At 46.0% G+C, this 18,232-nt stretch overlaps 6 protein-coding genes across 6 annotated transcripts; 4 read left to right on the forward strand and 2 right to left on the reverse strand.

Moving 5' to 3' along the window:
- Window positions 1–1,726: 1,726 nt before the first annotated feature.
- Window positions 1,727–4,013, forward strand: N7478_002879 (sugar porter family MFS transporter; the record flags this gene model as incomplete). Its single annotated transcript, XM_056919093.1, has 7 exons — window positions 1,727–1,749; window positions 1,805–1,828; window positions 1,888–2,186; window positions 2,241–2,385; window positions 2,449–3,098; window positions 3,166–3,203; window positions 3,270–4,013. 7 exons carry the CDS (start codon window positions 1,727–1,729, stop codon window positions 4,011–4,013), a joined length of 1,923 nt encoding a protein of 640 aa, XP_056782251.1.
- A 1,012-nt stretch (window positions 4,014–5,025) lies between these two features.
- On the forward strand, window positions 5,026–5,610 carry N7478_002880 (uncharacterized protein; the record flags this gene model as incomplete). The annotated part of the gene is made up of 2 exons (XM_056919094.1): window positions 5,026–5,165; window positions 5,226–5,610. The coding sequence occupies 2 exons, from the start codon at window positions 5,026–5,028 to the stop codon at window positions 5,608–5,610; spliced, it is 525 nt and encodes a 174-aa protein (XP_056782252.1).
- A 609-nt stretch (window positions 5,611–6,219) lies between these two features.
- On the reverse strand, window positions 6,220–8,151 carry N7478_002881 (bestrophin family protein; the record flags this gene model as incomplete). Its single annotated transcript, XM_056919095.1, has 7 exons — window positions 6,220–6,581; window positions 6,640–6,813; window positions 6,869–7,218; window positions 7,278–7,403; window positions 7,484–7,568; window positions 7,637–7,784; window positions 7,891–8,151. The coding sequence occupies 7 exons, from the start codon at window positions 8,149–8,151 to the stop codon at window positions 6,220–6,222; spliced, it is 1,506 nt and encodes a 501-aa protein (XP_056782253.1).
- A 798-nt stretch (window positions 8,152–8,949) lies between these two features.
- N7478_002882 (MFS transporter) lies at window positions 8,950–10,596 on the reverse strand (the record flags this gene model as incomplete). The annotated part of the gene is made up of 2 exons (XM_056919096.1): window positions 8,950–10,131; window positions 10,222–10,596. 2 exons carry the CDS (start codon window positions 10,594–10,596, stop codon window positions 8,950–8,952), a joined length of 1,557 nt encoding a protein of 518 aa, XP_056782254.1.
- Window positions 10,597–14,116: 3,520 nt separating this feature from the next.
- On the forward strand, window positions 14,117–15,506 carry N7478_002883 (uncharacterized protein; the record flags this gene model as incomplete). The annotated part of the gene is made up of 3 exons (XM_056919097.1): window positions 14,117–14,619; window positions 14,698–15,022; window positions 15,093–15,506. The coding sequence occupies 3 exons, from the start codon at window positions 14,117–14,119 to the stop codon at window positions 15,504–15,506; spliced, it is 1,242 nt and encodes a 413-aa protein (XP_056782255.1).
- A 760-nt stretch (window positions 15,507–16,266) lies between these two features.
- Window positions 16,267–16,776, forward strand: N7478_002884 (uncharacterized protein; the record flags this gene model as incomplete). The annotated part of the gene is made up of 1 exon (XM_056919098.1): window positions 16,267–16,776. One exon carries the CDS (start codon window positions 16,267–16,269, stop codon window positions 16,774–16,776), a length of 510 nt encoding a protein of 169 aa, XP_056782256.1.
- Between the last annotated feature and the right edge of the window lie 1,456 nt (window positions 16,777–18,232).

The raw sequence follows: 18,232 nt of genomic DNA on the forward strand, positions 1-18,232 counted from the left end.
ACCTTGGGAAGGAAACCACTGATTGTTATATACACTGGGCAGCCCGTGGGGACCTATTGGGAGTGGCTGGGTTGTTTTAAGTCTTGACATTAACTGCATTCAGTTCTGTTTGGAAAATGAAAATATTTCTTTTAAATGAACTTACCAGTATAATCTACAGTATCTATAAGATTTATGTCTTCATTTATCTTTCGATTCGTCTTTCTAATTCCAAGGTTCTTTCCACTTGCTTTTCTATATATGCAGAGCTTACAGTACAGATATCTGTGCACTAGGTGATAAAGGTCAACATAGGGCTAGGGGGGTCTTTCCCGCTGGGCGCTATAGTCCTCCGTATAGTGCTATGTGCTGTATGCGCGGCAACGGGATAAGACAGATTCCAAAATCAACTTGAAGGAGTACGGAGCTAGCCCGGTGCCCGGGTGGTACATAGTATTGTAGTAATTAACGTGATTGGTATCCATGGATGATGACTGACTGCCGAAGCTTCCCAATGAGCAGATTTTTGCTTCTTGGAATTGATTCAGGTTGAATTTAACTTTTTGACGGGAGCTTGAATTCCTATTACTATTCCAAATACCAATCAATGCCGCAGCCTTAGAAGGATAAGATAGTAAGCATGTCGTCAATATTGGTACTTCGCTGTAACGGGGGGACTTTAAAGTGAGAGTGGCATCTGGGGTGTGGGGAGTAGCAGAGGCTTCGGTACGCAGAGTGGGGTACGCGGGGGTTACATTGTGGAGACAATGACCACCTTCAATTTCAACAGAACAGACGCGCATGTTCTCTAGCCGTAGCTTCGATTCTGAGAATAATACCGCTAAGCTTAGGATATGCATTGCTAGTATGTTATTTGAACCTGGATCTTTTAATATTGTCTTGGGATCTACTGGGAGCGAATCTGACAGTCAACCTGACCAGAGTGAAATGATTTCGGTGTTTCGGGTCTTTTTCGGGTATATCTGCAGCAACCCATCTGGGAAAACCTACACGATCGCAGAGACTTAGATCTAATAGAGGTAAAGTAGAATATCATATTTTATGTTCCTTTACTATTTTTATGTCATGCATTAGCTCCCTTCAAATGCGGGTCCACTGGGAAGCGTACCATCACGTGGACCCGCGTTTCTGTTGTGTGATGATGCATTTCGAATCTTCCTTTCGCATGGATCCCCGGTACAAACTGTTCGGTCTTAGGAAAATAGTACATATGAGTCAGTTTACCTTGCTTATTGGTATCTTGAATCTTCTAAGAACGGTAACAGGAGCTTTGCAAGCAAGTGCCCTCAAGTTCAATTGATCAGGACTTGACTAGATTGGATATAAGAATAGAGATATAACAAGTAAATTACCTCCAATTATGGTCACGACTGTTCCGAAGTCATGGGCTATAGGTATCAGAGTTAGGGACTAGGTTCCCATAAGCGATTCAGGTCTTGCTTATAGGCTTGGTTCCAATGAAGTGGGATCACATGGCCTAATCCGTAAATGATGGTAATTGTTGTTTGCACAGTATCTCTCGGATTCGAAAATTTTATTTGTATTTATTTGATCTCTCACCTCCAAACTTCCCTTCTTCCTTCCCACTCTTCTACCTTCTGTTTGTCCTTCGCTTCAACAAGCAATCCCCACGCGTCTTTTTACTTCTTTTCTTTGAACACGCTCTTATCTCATGAACACTACTTCCTTTGAAGAGCCTTGAGTCAAATTTCTCGAGTTGATCAAGATGGCCGGGTCTCGTTCCCAGGGGTAAGTGTGAAAGTAACATTCAGATATGAAGACGATGCTGACCCATTTCACTTAGCATGAACCGCAATGTCACTGCCGAGTAAGTACAACAATTATCATATATTACCGTAGTTTGAAAGGTTTCACTGATATATTTAGGATCCGTAATCCACTTGAAGGTATCCCGCGTCACCAGCTGATGTCCAGCGTGCAGCAGTATGCCCAGGAACACGAACTCCTAGACATCGTCCCCTTCCTTCGAAAGGGTGCCATAGCAGGCCAGAATCCAAGCCATGCGTGGAACGCAGAAAAGCTTGAGGGCTTCGGTGAGCTTGATGCCGAAGATCGGGAAGTTCTCGTTGTGGAGCGTACAAGCCGATGGAAGCAGCCCCGAGCTTTGTACTACACCATTATCCTGAACTCTATTGCGGCTGCAATTCAAGGTTGGGATCAGACTGGTAGGTTCTCAATGAGTTCTACAACTAAATCCACTAATATTCTGACTGTTCTAGGCTCAAACGGTGCCAACCTAACCTTCGATGCTTTCTTTGGTATTCCTAACAATGCCCCGTTGTGCCCTGACAAGCATACCTGCGACCGCAACCAGTGGATCGTGGGGCTCATCAATGCAACACCTACTATTACGATCTGTCTTCTGTAAGAATATCCTTAATTGCTCTTATACTTGCGTTCTAATCACTGATGGATTGTCTGTCACAGCGCCGGTTGGCTCGCCGATCCCCTGAACAATCTCTTCGGCCGCAAAATCACTATTTTCATTGCCAGCATTTTCAGTCTCCTTGCTCCCATCGGCTCGGCCTTTACTCAACACTGGGGTCAGCTGGTGGCTTGTCGTGTGCTTCTGGGTATTGGAATGGGCTTGAAAGAGGTCACCGTCCCCGTCTACTCTGCTGAAAATGCACCAACCAATATCCGTGGAGGTCTGGTCATGAGTTGGCAGCTCTGGACTGCATTCGGTATCTTCCTCGGAACTTGTGCAAATCTAGCAGTCAAGGACGCCGGCAAACTTGCATGGCGCTTACAGCTTGGCTCGGCCTTTCTACCAGCAGTACCTTTGCTCTTAGGAGTTCTTTTCTGTCCAGAGTCTCCTCGCTGGCTTATTCTCAAAGGAAGACACCGTGACGCATACAATTCTTTGATTCGTCTTCGTAATAGCCCTCTGCAGGCTGCTCGGGATCTCTTCATGATTCACTCGCAGATTGTGTTGGAAAAAGAGATGCTGCAAGAATCTGGCTACGCCAAGACCAACAATACATTTGTTCGCTTTAGCGAACTCTTCACGGTACCTCGTCTGCGTCGAGCAGCCTTGGCCTCTGGAATTGTCATGATAGCCCAGCAGATGTGTGGAAGTAGGTTTACCTGTTTCCTTTATTCAGCAGGATTCCTTACTAACACTATTTTGCTTTTGTCGCGCAGTTAATATCATCGCATTCTATTCCTCGACTGTCTTCTCGGTATGTTTTCTTGGAGTTCGAGTCTCAGATATCTTTAAAAGCATGCATGTACTAATCAAGTATTAGCTTGCCGGTGCAAGCAACACCGAAGCACTCTTCGCATCATGGGGATTTGGCCTGATCAATTTCCTCTTCGCCTGGCCCGCAGTGTACACGATCGATACATTTGGCCGACGAGGCCTGTTGATCTTCACATTCCCCCAGATGTTCTGGACACTGTTAGCAGCTGGCATGTGTTTCTGGATTCCAAAAGGTGACACAGCACATCTCGGTCTGATTTCGCTATTCATTTACCTATTCGACGCGTTCTATTCTCCTGGCGAGGGCCCTGTCCCATTCACATACTCCGCCGAGGTGTTCCCGCTGTCTCACCGTGAGATCGGGATGGCATGGGCAGTCGCAGTCAATAATCTTGGGGCAGCAGCACTGTCTCTCACGTTTCCATACATGTTGCGTGCCTTCACTCCCCAGGGCGCATTCGGATTTTACGCCGGTCTCAACGTTGTCGCTCTTGTCCTGGTCTTCCTTTACATGCCTGAGACAATGCAGCGATCTCTGGAAGAAATGGATTATGTGTTCGGGGTACCTACTCGAACTCATGCTAAGTACCAGCTCACGGTGATACTTCCCTGGTGGATCAGACGCTACATTTTCATGCGCAAGGATGCTGTTTGTCCTGATCTTTATCGGATCCATGAGGGAGTCGACAAGCCGGAAAATGGACAGAACAATGGAAATTCAGCCAGGTTTGATGCCCATGATAAACCCTTGCACCACTTTGAGGATATCACATCTCTGGATGAGGTTTAGGTTGCTCACAAAAGTTATTCCGTCGATCGACTTCCTTTTGTTGTTGAAACCTCTTCGCCATCTCCACTTGATATCTTTTCCTTGTGTATCTTTCACCCTTTTTTTTTTGCTCTTATTCCCTATTTTTATCATGATATCCACGTCCCGCTTCTCCCAAGTTTGACAGAAATCCCCATTGTTGTTTTGCGCGTCAATAGGATGCTCATATTGCGGGCCCTGGGTAGAAGAAGACACGCAGGCTGATCGGCCGATATGAGAGCGATTCCCCAAATTTCATTTTTCAATCACAGGTTTCTTTTCATTTTCATAGTTGAAGGCATGGCTTCGCTCCAATCTATTTGCTATTTGCGGAATAACTCGATTTCGTTCAATTTTCCATTTCGTAAAGCTTATCAACTTCACTTTTACATCTCCGCAAGGATGAGTGGTAAACATACAATTATCCGTTTGATTGAACGCAATTCCCGAATATATCCACGTGGAATTTATGATCTTCATATTTCCTGCTATGTGAAGCCCAATGCGTCGAGTAATCGCATAACAGCTGTTGGAACAAATAGAGTTGACGTGTCAGTAGCTGCCGCTCCCCGCGACGGAGCAGCTAACTTGGCTGTCTCGCAGATCATCGCAGAGGTGTGTGTACTCCAGCCCAGTCGCAATCCTAACCATTCGTTCCGAAATAAAATACTAACTGGGTTGTGCTTCAGGTTTTCAAAGTCCCAAAATCCAATGTGGAAGTCATCCGAGGACTCAAAGGACGCGAGAAAATGATATCCATCACCGATATAGCTATCGGTGATAACAAAGATGCATTTATACAACAATCAACCCAAGCCCTGATCAATGCGACTAGCAAAAAGTAAATACATCGACCATCACCAAATACTTACACCTAAACCCGCCATCACTGGGATAACGATACCGCGGAGTCGGGATCCCGTGACGTAAAATTCCGCTTCAACCCAATTACAACATTCCAACCACATCAACATCCATGCCTCAAATTTAAAAGATGGACACAACGACAGATAAACCAGCAAAAGATACACCGGCACCACCACAAGCCACAAAACGAAAAGCCAATGACACCAATACCCCCACAATCCAATTCACATCTCGAAATCCACCATGGACCTACCTAAAGCTTCAGCTGTAAGCTCCCCGACCCCAAAAAATAACACAAGCTCAATCCTAACAATTGATCTATCGCAGTATTCCGCAACCTGGCTCCTTATCTACACAGCCCTTTGACGCGCTCTCCGCCCGTACATACCTCTCCTCCGCGCTATCACAATACCTAGGACTCACAGGTACTGCTATCCCGATCGATATCCTCAAAGTCGAGGGGGCTTCGTCAGCCGAGGATACGCAAAATACCTCCTCGACCACTACTCGGAATAAAAGCTTTGTTTGGATCCGTGTACCTCGCGATGATGGAGCGGCTGTTGTGGCTGCGTTGAGCTCTTGGATTAGTGGTGGTGGTGGTGGTGGGAGCGGGAGCGGGAGCGGAGCAACTTTTGCATGGAGGATCTGCGCGAAGGGGAATTACCTTGGTGCTTTGGTTGCGGGGTCTGGACGGGACTTGTTCGTTCCTTAGTCTGCATCTGGGTTGGGTTTTGGATTTATAATTTTTTCATCTCGCAGATCGACTGGGCTCTGGCTTTGTTGATTCAGAACCCGATTATCGCCCTGACGCCAGATTGGCCTGATACTGGTTGCATACTGCGCTGTATTTTAAAGGCCTCTAGCTGCAGATAGGAAGCGTGCTAGGGTTATCCAGGCTGCGTACAGCCAGTCGTTCCATCCCTATAATCCCTATATTCATTGGCGGCAAGAAGGTAGTCCACAGGGACTGTGGATTTTCCACATATCTTTAATCCCCCAGGGTATTACCAGCAGAACGTGCAAATCTATTCCTACAAGGTTCGGGATAGCATGAAGAAGGGTTATGAGGCAAGGCGACCATAAGCTGCCAATCAAGATCGTGAACGAAAGATTCAGATTCAGTCTTCACAACAAATATCAAACAAATTTAGAACTTCAGGGTTTTTTTTCTATTGAGCAATGCACCCTTCAAACGCCCGGAACTCACATGCTGTCACAATATTAAAAGCAATTTGGTCGCTGAATCAAAATGCACTAGATGCCCCGAAGAAATGTAGTTCCAGTTCCTTCTCGCATCATTCACCATACTAAGCCCGTCCTTCTAAACAGACTGCTTAGACATTGACCCATTGCCAACAATAGTAGACGCGTCGGACATGGTCGTGGGGTTCCCACTTGGAGTCGGGCTAGAAATAACCTTCGCCTTCAGCGCAGCCCGAATATCCTCTACGCTTCTCCCCTCCCACTCAGAATATCCGTTCGGGCTCAATGGGAACATGACAAGGTTTTCATCACGTTGCATGAAGTCATCCACCTTGGGCGGGGGTGTGGCTGTCATGATGTCCAGCTCTAACGCGATCTGGCGACAGTATGTATCCAGTGGTAAATCGTTAACATCCTGACCGAATGGGTTTTCAATCTCGCTTCCGATAGTAGCGAGACCGATAATAATGTACGCGGCAACTGGATGGGCATGTTAGCTTACATCTTGTATAGTATGGTGCAAATCAGGTGTACTCACCAACAGAGGCAGGAATGGTAATCCAGTGAAGAAACTGGTAAAGCTGGAAGGGCAAAACAAGAACATAGATCCACGAGATCTGTGCAATAGCAATGGAATACGCAGATGGAAGAGGGGTGTCCAGCACCCGCTCAGTACCAGTAAGAACCTCATTCAGTGTCGACATCATAGTAACTAGATCATAAACATTAGCCCCATCAATAGATAAGATAAAAGCAAAGCGTCTTACTAGCTTGACTCTGGTGTAAACCCGACTTCAAAGTTCCGTTATCCACACAAGAATCAATATAGGCAGAAATATGATTCAGGATTTCGAGGGGCAAATGTCCGAGAGGCTTCTTAGATCTCTTGATGAGTTTCCGGGGATTTGACTCCGCAAAGGAGACACCGAGATACTCGCCCGCAGACTTCAAGGTACCCTTAGCCTTAGGGTGAACGACATTGTGATCATGTGCGTCCCGCGCGAATGTATCAAGGTACCCGACTAGTCCAGCTAGATCTTCATAGGCGATATCAGGTTCAAAGCGAAGCTTGTGCTTGAGAGCGACGGCGAAAGCGAGAATAAGGTTCATAGCGGATCTATGAGGCAAAATGTTAGCATTGGCTTCGTGATCTAGGCCATTGAAGGTGGCACGGACAGCTTGCGTAAGAGATCCACTTTGCCCAATTCGCCTTCGCGTTCTCCGGTATTTACCCAGATGGTACGAGACAAGTTGCGGGATGTTTGAATAAGTTGGGACCAGTATTTACGACCATCAGCCCAGCTGGATAGATGTCAGTTTGCGTTCTTGTTTATGTCCGTTGTGTATATAGATAGGTTAAGGAATGTTGAATTGGAGCATACCGTTCATAAGCCGTTGAGCTTCGGAAAGACAATGCCAAACCCACCACGAAACCCAGCACGGTGAGTAGGATGTCATTGACGCCGACTAAAGAAGAATTCTGGTATGAGAACGTTGTTTTGGTGGCGTGACTGATGAGAAGGAGGATAACTTACGATCGTGCACAAAGTGCGAAATAGAAGTGATCAGGGTCGCCCATCCGGCAACCAAGAGCATAGGTAGAATCATCTTCGGAGTGACACTACCATGCATACGCAAAAAGATAGGCCATTTCGAATGCTTGTCCATATCACGGGGACCATGCTAATGAAGCAGAAGACAACGATGTTAGCATTGACTCCATGACTGTGCTTCAAATGATCTCGGATAAACCGATAAAGCTCATTGGGGTCTTTTCGCCTGCACGTACAAAGTAACGGTCGAGTTCACTCGAATCTTGCCTGTGCAGATGAAACTGAGAGTCTCGCGAGTCGGCGAGATGCTCCATGAAGGTTGGACGGGGAGTCGGCGCCTTAAAGCGGGGCAGTTGCTGCTCTTCTTTTGTGTGAAATAGGACATCTTGGTGATGGTCGACATGGGCTTTTGTTTCAACTGGTACAGGTGGAGGGGCGGCGCTATCAGAGAACGGTGCCGGTGCATCGCTCGGCGATGCAGGGGAGTGGTCGCCCATGGTGTGACTGATTGTAGGATATCAAGATAGACAGGAAAAGAAAGGAGGAAGGAAGGAAGGAAGGAAGGAAAGAGATAGAGTCGGACTATTTTAAAAGATCGGAGTAATAATGAGAGTAAGAATCAGAAGAAGGCTGAACAGAAACAGAAGTGAGTTAGTATGAAAAGAAGGAAAAGAATGGAGAAATCGCCTAAAGATGCATATATAGAGGAGAAAAGGAGAGACGAAAACCTGGAGTCCGGAGAATTTTTACATTTTTACATATTCTTACATATTTTTAAACAATTTTTTACACTTTTCCTCAAAGTGAAACATGGCGTTTACCACCTTGTCAGGGGGCTTTGTTTCATGCCGATCTAGACTGCGTCCAACGCGTCGTTGTTGCTTGTCAAGGTTCCGGAGTGGAGAACGTGGAGCCTCATAGCCACGTCGCTCCCATAAATTTAGAACGAGTCAGTCAGGGGATGCGGCTGAGTTAGGGCATTCCTGCAGGTTCTTCACGTTTTTACTAGTAAATCATTCTAATATGAGATCATACTGATCTTAATTAAATACGAAAGGAACAGTGCTCGGGACCTGCTCAATCAATCAGAGCCTGTTGTCAACTGGTGTGGTACCAGGATGCGCTGGCGTTTTGGTTCGGATGTGGATACCGTCCCGACCCGCAGTCAAGATTCCTTACTCCTACTTGCTCCTACTCTGGACGCCAGTCAGAAAGGAGCGCTTACGCCCCCATTATGCCCTGTACAAGATACGAGACCTCTTTAAAATTCAGTCCCTCTTTTTTGTGTGCGTTCATCAATCTAGATCAACGGGGAATTTCTCCCGGATACGCTGCCCATAGCGTGTGAAGAGAATTGGCACTGGAACAAATGCAAGGGCAATGAAACCTAGGAGTGAATTTCCCCAGCCAAGCCCGAGGCTATCGAAGAGCTTTGGTCCCGCCAGTGGGATCAAGGCCCCCACGAGTGACCGCACGGTGGTTAGCGTGGCATTGGCTGATGCTGCATAGGCGGGGTAACAGTCGATGACATAGGTTTGTACGGGAAGGTACACGCCCATCAGACCGAATCCAAAGGGCGCCATGCCGATAATAGGCACGATCCAGAAAACACCCTTGTCGGCGGACCAACCATACCAGAAGAAGCTGGCGGGGATAAAGCAGGCATAGAAGATCATGGTCGGAAGACGCATCTCAGGCAGGTGTCTGCCGCCATTGCGCGCGGTGAGTTTCATCAAGATACGGTCATTGGTGAGTGCGTTAAGGGTCACCCCGAACAGAAACCCAAAGCCGATGCCTAGATAGGCCAGACCGGAGATACCCGTCGACCAGCCATATGTGGTTTTGAAGACATTCGATATGGTCGTGAAGAACAGATACAAGAGGCCATAGACGAAGGCGATGTATGTGGATAAAAGTGCGACAATGGGCGACTTGAAATACAGAATGACCGGTCGCCTTAATCCGTGCTTCAGCATCTTTCCTAGTGAGGGATTCTTCTCCTGATTTGGCGTATAGGCACTGCGAAGGTCAGAGCGACCGAGTTCTTTCGATAAGCGCTCAGTTTTCCGGCGGATCAGAACAATAGCATACGTCTCCTGGTTCAAGAACTCGATACCAAGTGATACTACCGCACCCAGAATCAATAACACCCAGAAGACCCATCGCCAGCCGATAGTTTCACCCATGAACCCTCCGGCCAGCGGCCCAACGCATGGTCCGATTAAAGGACCCAAGCTCCAGATAGACGTTGCTAAACCACGTTGTTCGATCGGAAACATATCCGCGATAGCACCTGCTCCTAACGTCAGAGGTCCAGATCCCCCAATACCTGCGAAGAGTCGACATATAATCAAAGTTTGGATATTCGGCGCGAGAGCGCAGCCAATCTGCCAGACAACAAGGAACCAATTCGCACAGCTAAGGACAACCCGGCGACCATATATTTCACTCAAAGGGGCAAGTAGAAGCGGTCCACACTGTGAAGCAATAAGCAACCACATCGAACAATACGCAAAGAAAATTCAAACCCTGCACAATGTTCTAATATCGAAGAGGTGGATGCTTACAGCGTACCCAAGCAAATAAATGCTAACACTAAACGAAAGAATCGTTTCATTGGTTACATCTAATTCCTCCCCAACAAAACTAACCGCTGGCGAAAACATACTCGACGCCAATGGCGAAACGAAAGTAATAGCGCTCACAAGCGAAAGTAACCCCCATTTTTTGGCGGCAGAGAAATTCTGCGGATTCTCAGGATCATCTTGTCCATCCCACCCAACAAGTCCGCGATCTAGATCTGTCTCCGGGTACCGTTTTGTCGGCACGGGTGATGGGCTTTCGATGTTCTTTTCTTCGGTAGATGGGTCAATATTTACGTTTGTTTCGGTTTTGGTTGTTTCTGCGACCAACTCTTGCGAGGAGTGATCGGCGGTGATCATGCCGAACTTGGTGCCCTGTTAGGCTAATCCCTGTCTGCTTTGCGGCCGTGATTAAAATGAAAAATGTAGATAAATATTAGTGATGGGAGAGTATCAACATGAACACCAGCTTAACTTCGGGTTGAATCCAGTTGAAAGAAGGTAAGATTTGATTTCAAATTCAATTCAGATGGGGGAAGCTTATAAGCGACCCCGCTCCTTCATCCTAAGCTGCTTGGGTAGATGAGATTCATACAGCCGGAGTTTGCATAAGAAACGGGCATAAGAGCGAGTTAAGTGCCGCATAAGCACGAACCCATCAACTTGAAATAATCTACGTGGGCTCTTCTCTTATTTCACCCATTAACTAAATAAGTGCTCTATTGCCAATAAATTTTTTAAAATTTTTTATTTCTATTACTCTTTTTACCTTTTTACTTTAGCCAAATTAGCTTCAAGTTCATACCTTCTTTTCGCAAAGCTTCACACCACGATCCCGATCTTATCATCGGCTTTCCCGTTCACGGCGAATACGACACGTCCCGAGCGTTGCTCTTAGGCTTAGGGTAATTCCTGCCGGGCAATCGAAGCCACCATCAATCACATCTCACCGTACAGCAAATCATGATTGGTTGATCCTAGGATGCATTTTATCTCCGGCAGTTCTTCCGTCTCAGCTTGTGGAGGCGGTTGGCAACGCGTGGAATATGCCGATCAGCTTTGGAATGTAACCACTTGTTTCGGGTAAATGTTTTTGATTGGTTTTCTGGGGGTTATGAGATGGATAGTGGGGTTTGAATAAGTTTGTGCTTGAATACATCTAGATCCACATCATCTTCACAGAATATAGGGACCTGAGTATATGTGCAAGTCCCGTCTTCTCAATTTGAATTTTAAAATTTCGAGTCGCTTATTTAGTATGTATTATTTATTTGTTTTTACCCATATAATGCCCAGATATAGTAGCACTTGGAAATATAACACTTTTTAGCTGGTGAGACTTGATTGGTCGGGTCGGTGCAGTTCGGCGCATAAACCAACTCACATCAAGGCTCACTGACAACCGCGTTTGACACTCCCTTTTCAAGGTGTTGTATATTCTACTGCCCGGATTCTCCACGGGAGGGCGCAGCTCCAATTCCTTCAAGATGCAGTCGATCAGACGCGCGATCCGTTCAATGTCATCACTTCGAAAAACACCTTTTCAATTACCCCCTCGAGGCCATCCCTTGCCGCAAGATGGATTTGTAGACGAAGAGATTTGTCAAAATTATGATCCTAACCGATTTTATCCAGCAAATCCAGGTGATGTCCTCGCTGATCGCTATCAGATCCTGGTCAAGGTCGGCTGGGGCGTATCTTCGACCGTATGGCTTGGCCGTGATATGAAAGATTATTATTATTGATTTCGCTTTCTCTGAGTATAACTCTCAGAGACTAATTGTTCTTCTAGATCCGAAGAATAGCCGGAGACAGCTGTAGCATTGAAAATTCTTAATAACAATGAAGTGTCTGTTCATGAACGTGAAATTGAAAAGCTCATTGCGACGACGGATCCATCGCATCGCGGCTACTCCCTTCTTCGAACCCATTCGCATTGTTTCGAAATAGCCGGTCCTGAAGGGAAGCATTCCTGTCTAGTTTATAAGCCCATGAGAGAGCCGCTCTGGCTTTTTCGTATACGTTTCAAAGATGAACTTATCCCTCTTCCAATTGTGAAGGCGCGCATACTCTTCCGTTTGGCGGGTCTAGACTACCTTCATACATCATGCAGTTTTACCTATGCAATTGCGGATGTTTGGGGAGCAGGTGTATGGTAGCGCGCCTTGGGGGCATTCTGCAGATTCCATGATGATGCAGATGGTTCAAGAGGCTGGTTCCAAGAGGCTGGTTCTTCTGGTGTTGCTACTATGACGATTGATAATACCAAACTCTTTCAATGAGGAGTGGTACAGAAATAATGGATGGGATGAGTTACGAAATTAAAGCTCGCTTCAATTCGAATTTTCGATAGATATTCTTGTGGGCTCGAGGTTACTAGAAAATATTCCAAAATTTTATAGAGTAAAAGGATGGCGAGTTGGTTTCAGTGAGGTGCCTCGAATCAGATTTTACGGATTTCGAACATCAACAGGTAAGAAAATTCGTCAAAAGCAAGTTCGGCATCAATTAAAGCCTAGCTCCGGAACTTTAAAACTCTTAACTGCTACCGAAATGCAGGTCTTTGTAAAAATGTGATACTTTGGTCGATCAGCCTCATTTTTGGGTCCACTGTTGCCGCCACCCAAACTCACCAGGATGTCTACTAGACAAAGCCGAAATACTCGGAATGGCTGAGCATATCGATCAAACGTTAGAGATATATCTTATTGCTCCTTTTAGATCCCTGGTATACACTGTCGAGCTATTAATTTGATTGGGCGCTGAATGTCAATATATTCCCTTACTGCTATGATCTCAATAACGCTGCCGCTAATAGCTACTGTAGTTTAAGTTTCCATTGCGAGCGATAACTTGGATTTGCCAAAGCGGGGGATCGTTGGTCGACAAATTGTGAGTTTAGATTCCCCATGGGACTCTATACATCCAGCATCCCTCTTAAGATCCTCTTTGTTCATATAGAGCGTATCCAATAACTGGGGTAGCCCCCGGTATCTGAACCTATCTCGGCTACACTATGCGAACGCAATGCCGACCAGAACTAAATTCATACAGATAAAATATTCCTTTTTGAGAAGAAATCCCAGCAAGGAACTCAATTATACCAATAAACGCACTGAAATATGGGGCTCTTGACTCAATTTCAGAAATATGGCATTTGAACCCTGAAAGGGATCTCCAAAAGGCTTGACGATCGCTCTTTACAGGTAACGGCTTTCTAATGTTTATCAAGCTAGGCTCCGTATTGATGAACTTTCCGGCATTCACCCTCCCTACGTATGCCAAGTTTCATTTTCCTCTGCATATTTTCGGAGTTGTTCCTATTTTTGCTGCCGCCGAAATTCAAAGTGGACTACATGCAGAATATTCCGAGGGCTCATCGCTGTCGGGCATACGGAAGCACCATGTCAGGAAACTAGAAGCATTTGATCGACTGCACTGACTTATCCACTGCAGAGTCTAAAAACGAAGTTTCTCGTTGGCCCTCGACGGTTTAAATTTCGTCTTCTTTTCTTTGTTTTGGTCGATCCCACGAATATGATAAACTCTTGTGGGTCCTTCTATCTGCACCATTTATGCTTGGATAGATAAAAAACCCATTCCCCAGGTATTTCGCGGTGTGTTATGGGAGCTTTCTTTTTTCGAGACATTTTCTTTTATCTTCACTTCCTCTTCTTCTTCCTTCATAATTTCCAGGGTCTGCATGCGGCTCTCACTTCGCTCTTTGATATCAGCTCTTTCATGAATATCCAATAAGGAACGGCTGGTCTCCTTTGTCACTGCTAGTATTATATTGGCATCAGATTGGAAATTTTATGCTTAATATTCGAGAATATTCACTCTTTCAGCCTTCCCACATCCTTCTTATGCTCCGCCCATCATGCAACTCCCCCCAGCTGCTGTTATAGCGACTTGGCCAACTCCTAATTATGTTGACCCAGTGACTCGCGGGAATGGGGTCTTGGTTGTGAACATTATTTGTATCAGTATCGCATTTGTGATCACTCTTCTTCGTCTATATACTCGGATATTCATCACCATGACCGCTGGTACTGACGATATCTTGATCGTCATTAGTCTTGTCTTTTCTATCGCCATGGTGGTCATAACATCCGTTGCTACTGAGCAATGGGCCTATAATCGACATATGTGGGATGTGCCAATCGATTGGTTCCCTACTGTCGAAAGGTTGTTCCTTGCATTTCAGATTATGTTTTCTTGGGCTTCCACCTTTACCAAGATCTCAATATTATGGTTCTGTCGACGGCTTCTAGGAGTGGGAAAGGGCCTCTTCACAGTCTGGAACTGGGCTTTTATTGGTTCAATGATTTTCGTTACCATCGATGCACTTTTGTTCACCTTTATTACCACCTTCCAGTGCTCGTGAGTCTAGCTTATCTCTGCCTCTGCCTTCTGATTTCCTATTCATTACATCAATTCAACTGCTGATCCCTATTTCAGACCCACCAAAGCATTCTGGGAAGTTGATCCTCAGTATCCGCATTCATGCCTGAGAGACGGAGATATTGTCTTCGCGGGTAGTGTGATCAACATCTTTACCGATTTCTTAGTTACCATTCTCCCCATGCCCCTCATCTGGAGCCTCAATCTTCCCACTCGTCAACGACTAGCCGTCATATCCATCTTTGCCCTAGGTATCGTCGTCAACGTTGCGGGCTCTGTCCGTACGGTATACGCTTGGAAGAGCCAGCTCACCACATACGATCAAACCTGGGAAGGGTGGCCGGTTCTCATCGCTGCTAGCGTGGAAATTAATCTCGGCCTGGTACGTCTTCATAGTCAACCTGATCCAGATATGTTACGCATCAGTCGTCTAATCCCCTTTGTTTTCTCAGATCTGCTCTTCAGCTCCAGCTCTTCGGCCCCTCGTCGCAACCTTCCTTCCTGGCGCCCTCCCATCCAAGAGTATGAGAGCCTCCAGCAGTCGCCAAAGTCGTTCTAATAAGCTCTGGTCTTCAGCTAGTCACTCTCGAGCCTCCCATATGGCTATCAACGCCAACCCTTACCAAGAAAGTCACGAAAATGATCGGTGCGAAATTATGCGCACTGTTGAGATGGCAACTTGGTCTGAGACTCGATCTGAGCACGATGATATAACTGTTGAAACGGAAAGCCGAGCTGTCTCTCCTAATAACGCTGAAGTGAAAGAATGGCCTTTGGTGAGCACGTCTGTTGAGAGTAGTCGATCATTCAGGTTAAGCAAGTATGGCAATGAGTCGCCATCAGATGATCTTCGCGACCGTCAATAATTTTACAACCAGATATCAGAAATTTCACCCCTTATCAGCCAAAATGACGCTGGTCAGAAAAATGGAACGTCCTCGAATGAGGTCCAGAAACCAGAAATGGATTACAAGTTCTTTTTCACTGCATTAATAGGCAAGTCATCTAGTCCTTTGGGAAAGTACCCTCGGGTGCTTTGAAACTCAATTTAATCTACCTTCATAGGTATATTCCTTGCCTTCGTGGACGATACATTTGTTTTCACTACGTACGGGACGATCGGGTCTGACTTCGGTAATGGCTCCATGGGGTCCTGGCTGGTCGCGGCCTATAATCTAGGATTTGCCGTTTCGTTGCCCCTCGTGAGATCCCCATCCATAATAATTCGTTCGCGTTCTTTGGTTTGACATTGGCAGTATGGCCGAATCTGTGATGTCCATGGCTACAAGCGACCAATCCAAGCCGCTTATTTACTATTTACAATTGGGTGTGCTTTGTCGTAAGTTGAAAATCGAGTGAAATCTATAGGTCGCGAGGGAAACTTACTTTTCTCAAGTGGGACTGCAAGCTCACTGTGGACTGCGATTATTGGAAGGCTGCTCTCTGGTGCTGGTGGCTCGGGGATGACGGATTTACTTGTTGTTATAATCAATGGTTCGTGCATTCAAATACAACCTTGGAGAAGAGTGTCAACCAACATAGGTGTCTGAGTTAATTAATGATGAAACTGTAGATATGGTGCCCCCAAGAGAAGCTACAGGGTTACGCGCATATATCACGATCGTGATGACTGTCTCAGTTCCTGTTAGTGCCCCATTGGGCGGTGCTTTGACTTCATGGGTTGGCTGGAGATGGGTCTATCTCCTTCAGGTTCCGTTGACTCTCACTTGTTTAACCATGGCTTCTTTGCAACTGAAAGCGCCTAAGAAGAAGTCCGAATCTGAGGATGAGGTACAAATGTCTGATCGGACCGATCTTAACAAACGAGGAATCTTTTTTCTCGGCCTCTCTGTCATTTCACTGATGACTATTTGTCAATTCACTGGTGAAATCACATCTCAATCAACAATATGGTTGTCAATGCTAGCGACGCTATTCTTCGCCAGCGTCTTGCTTTATGGGATCAACGAACGACGCTGGACAAATGCCCCGTTGGTTCCGCTAGAGTTGCTTAAGACAAACGGAATCGGTGCAATTTATCTTACCCAAGTATTTCTTTTCTTCAGCTATGGAGGCGTAGGTCAATTCTACCTCGATTATCTCACTTTGACTGATCAATACCACACAGATCTGTAGTCATATCACGGAATAGTGGATCCGGACAGAAAAATTCGGCAATAGCGGTGCTTCTGCAACTATAATGCCAGTGGTATTTGGGAATGTTGTTGGCGGAACAGTGGGCAGCAGGATCGTGCAGAGGTATGTATTCCTTCGCTACGCAATACGAGATGACCCAGGTGAACTAAATCACCACCAGGACCGGGAAATACAAGCAATTGCTAAGTGCTGGCTGCATGCTCGTGATAGCCAGCAACATATTGATGGCCACAAGATGGTCACATCGACCACTATGTTGGGAGATGATATGCTACATTTTCTTGGGAGTGGGAGTGGGAGTGGGCGCTACTCTCGTATGTACTTTCACAGGACTGTCAGTATCAATCTCAAGGGATATGACAGCCACTGCTATGTCAAACTATTATCTCTGACAGCAGCTGGGATTGGCATTGGGCGTTTGTGTGACATCTGCAGCGAGTCAGGGGCTTTTTGCAAAATACCTGTTCCACGATATTCCCCTAAGTGGCGGTAAATCTGAGGTTTGCTTTGATGGTCTGTTTGTGCTATTGAGCTGGGCACAGCTAACATTGCCACTACTGACAGCTTATCGGGGAAATATCGAATGATCTTCGATTTGGTTCTACCTTGTCTGAGCCCATTCAGTCGATTGTAAGACATTGTTTCTTGCAGGCTTCTCGAATAATCCCTAGTAATGAAGGACGTTCCTAAGCCTGTGACTGCTTTCAGCTAACTTCCACATAGTAATATCTGTCGTCGCCTTGGTTCCAACCCTTCTTATATTCCTGAAACTTCCTGAGCAGTCTCTTGACTGACTAAATTTATCATATACTTTGAGGATTCTCTACATATGACAGCTACTGAGACTCCTTAAAAAAAAATTAAGACCAGTTTCCAGACTCCGATTCGAACCTTTCTGAATTAGGATCAAAAATCAAAAATCACTCCGTCTCAAAGGAGAGGGAAGCAAAAAGATGGACTCGCGGGGAATCGAACCCCGGACCACTCCCATGCTAAGGGAGTATTATACCACTAAACCACAAGCCCAATTGATATATGGCAGCTCAATTTGTGGCTTCATGAACAAAAAACGATTAGTTTGTGGGTTCAGAGTTAGGCGGACCCACTTGGACGTGGACGGTACTCGGGCCTGTTTCCAATTAGGAATGAGATTCCGATACATCCATTCGTCCCAAAGGTCATGGGACCAGATTGAGGCTGGGGAGTTGCGGAGTCTGGACCGCTAGTTATCTCAAATTGGAAGGCCAGGTAAAAAACGGACATGGATGGAGTTTCACCGCTAGTTAGGAGGGAATCGCTCAGGTTTGGGATGATTTTAGATGATATAATCGACCTCTGGGTCTAGTAGTCCATAGCGTTCCCCAGGGCTATATATATCCATCCATGCGGGGAATCCACGGGCGCATTGATCATTCTCACGTTGAAGGATAAAATA

Source organism: Penicillium angulare (assembly GCF_028827245.1).
Source record: "Penicillium angulare strain IBT 27051 chromosome Unknown utg000003l_segment0_segment0, whole genome shotgun sequence".
NCBI lineage: Eukaryota > Fungi > Ascomycota > Eurotiomycetes > Eurotiales > Aspergillaceae > Penicillium > Penicillium angulare.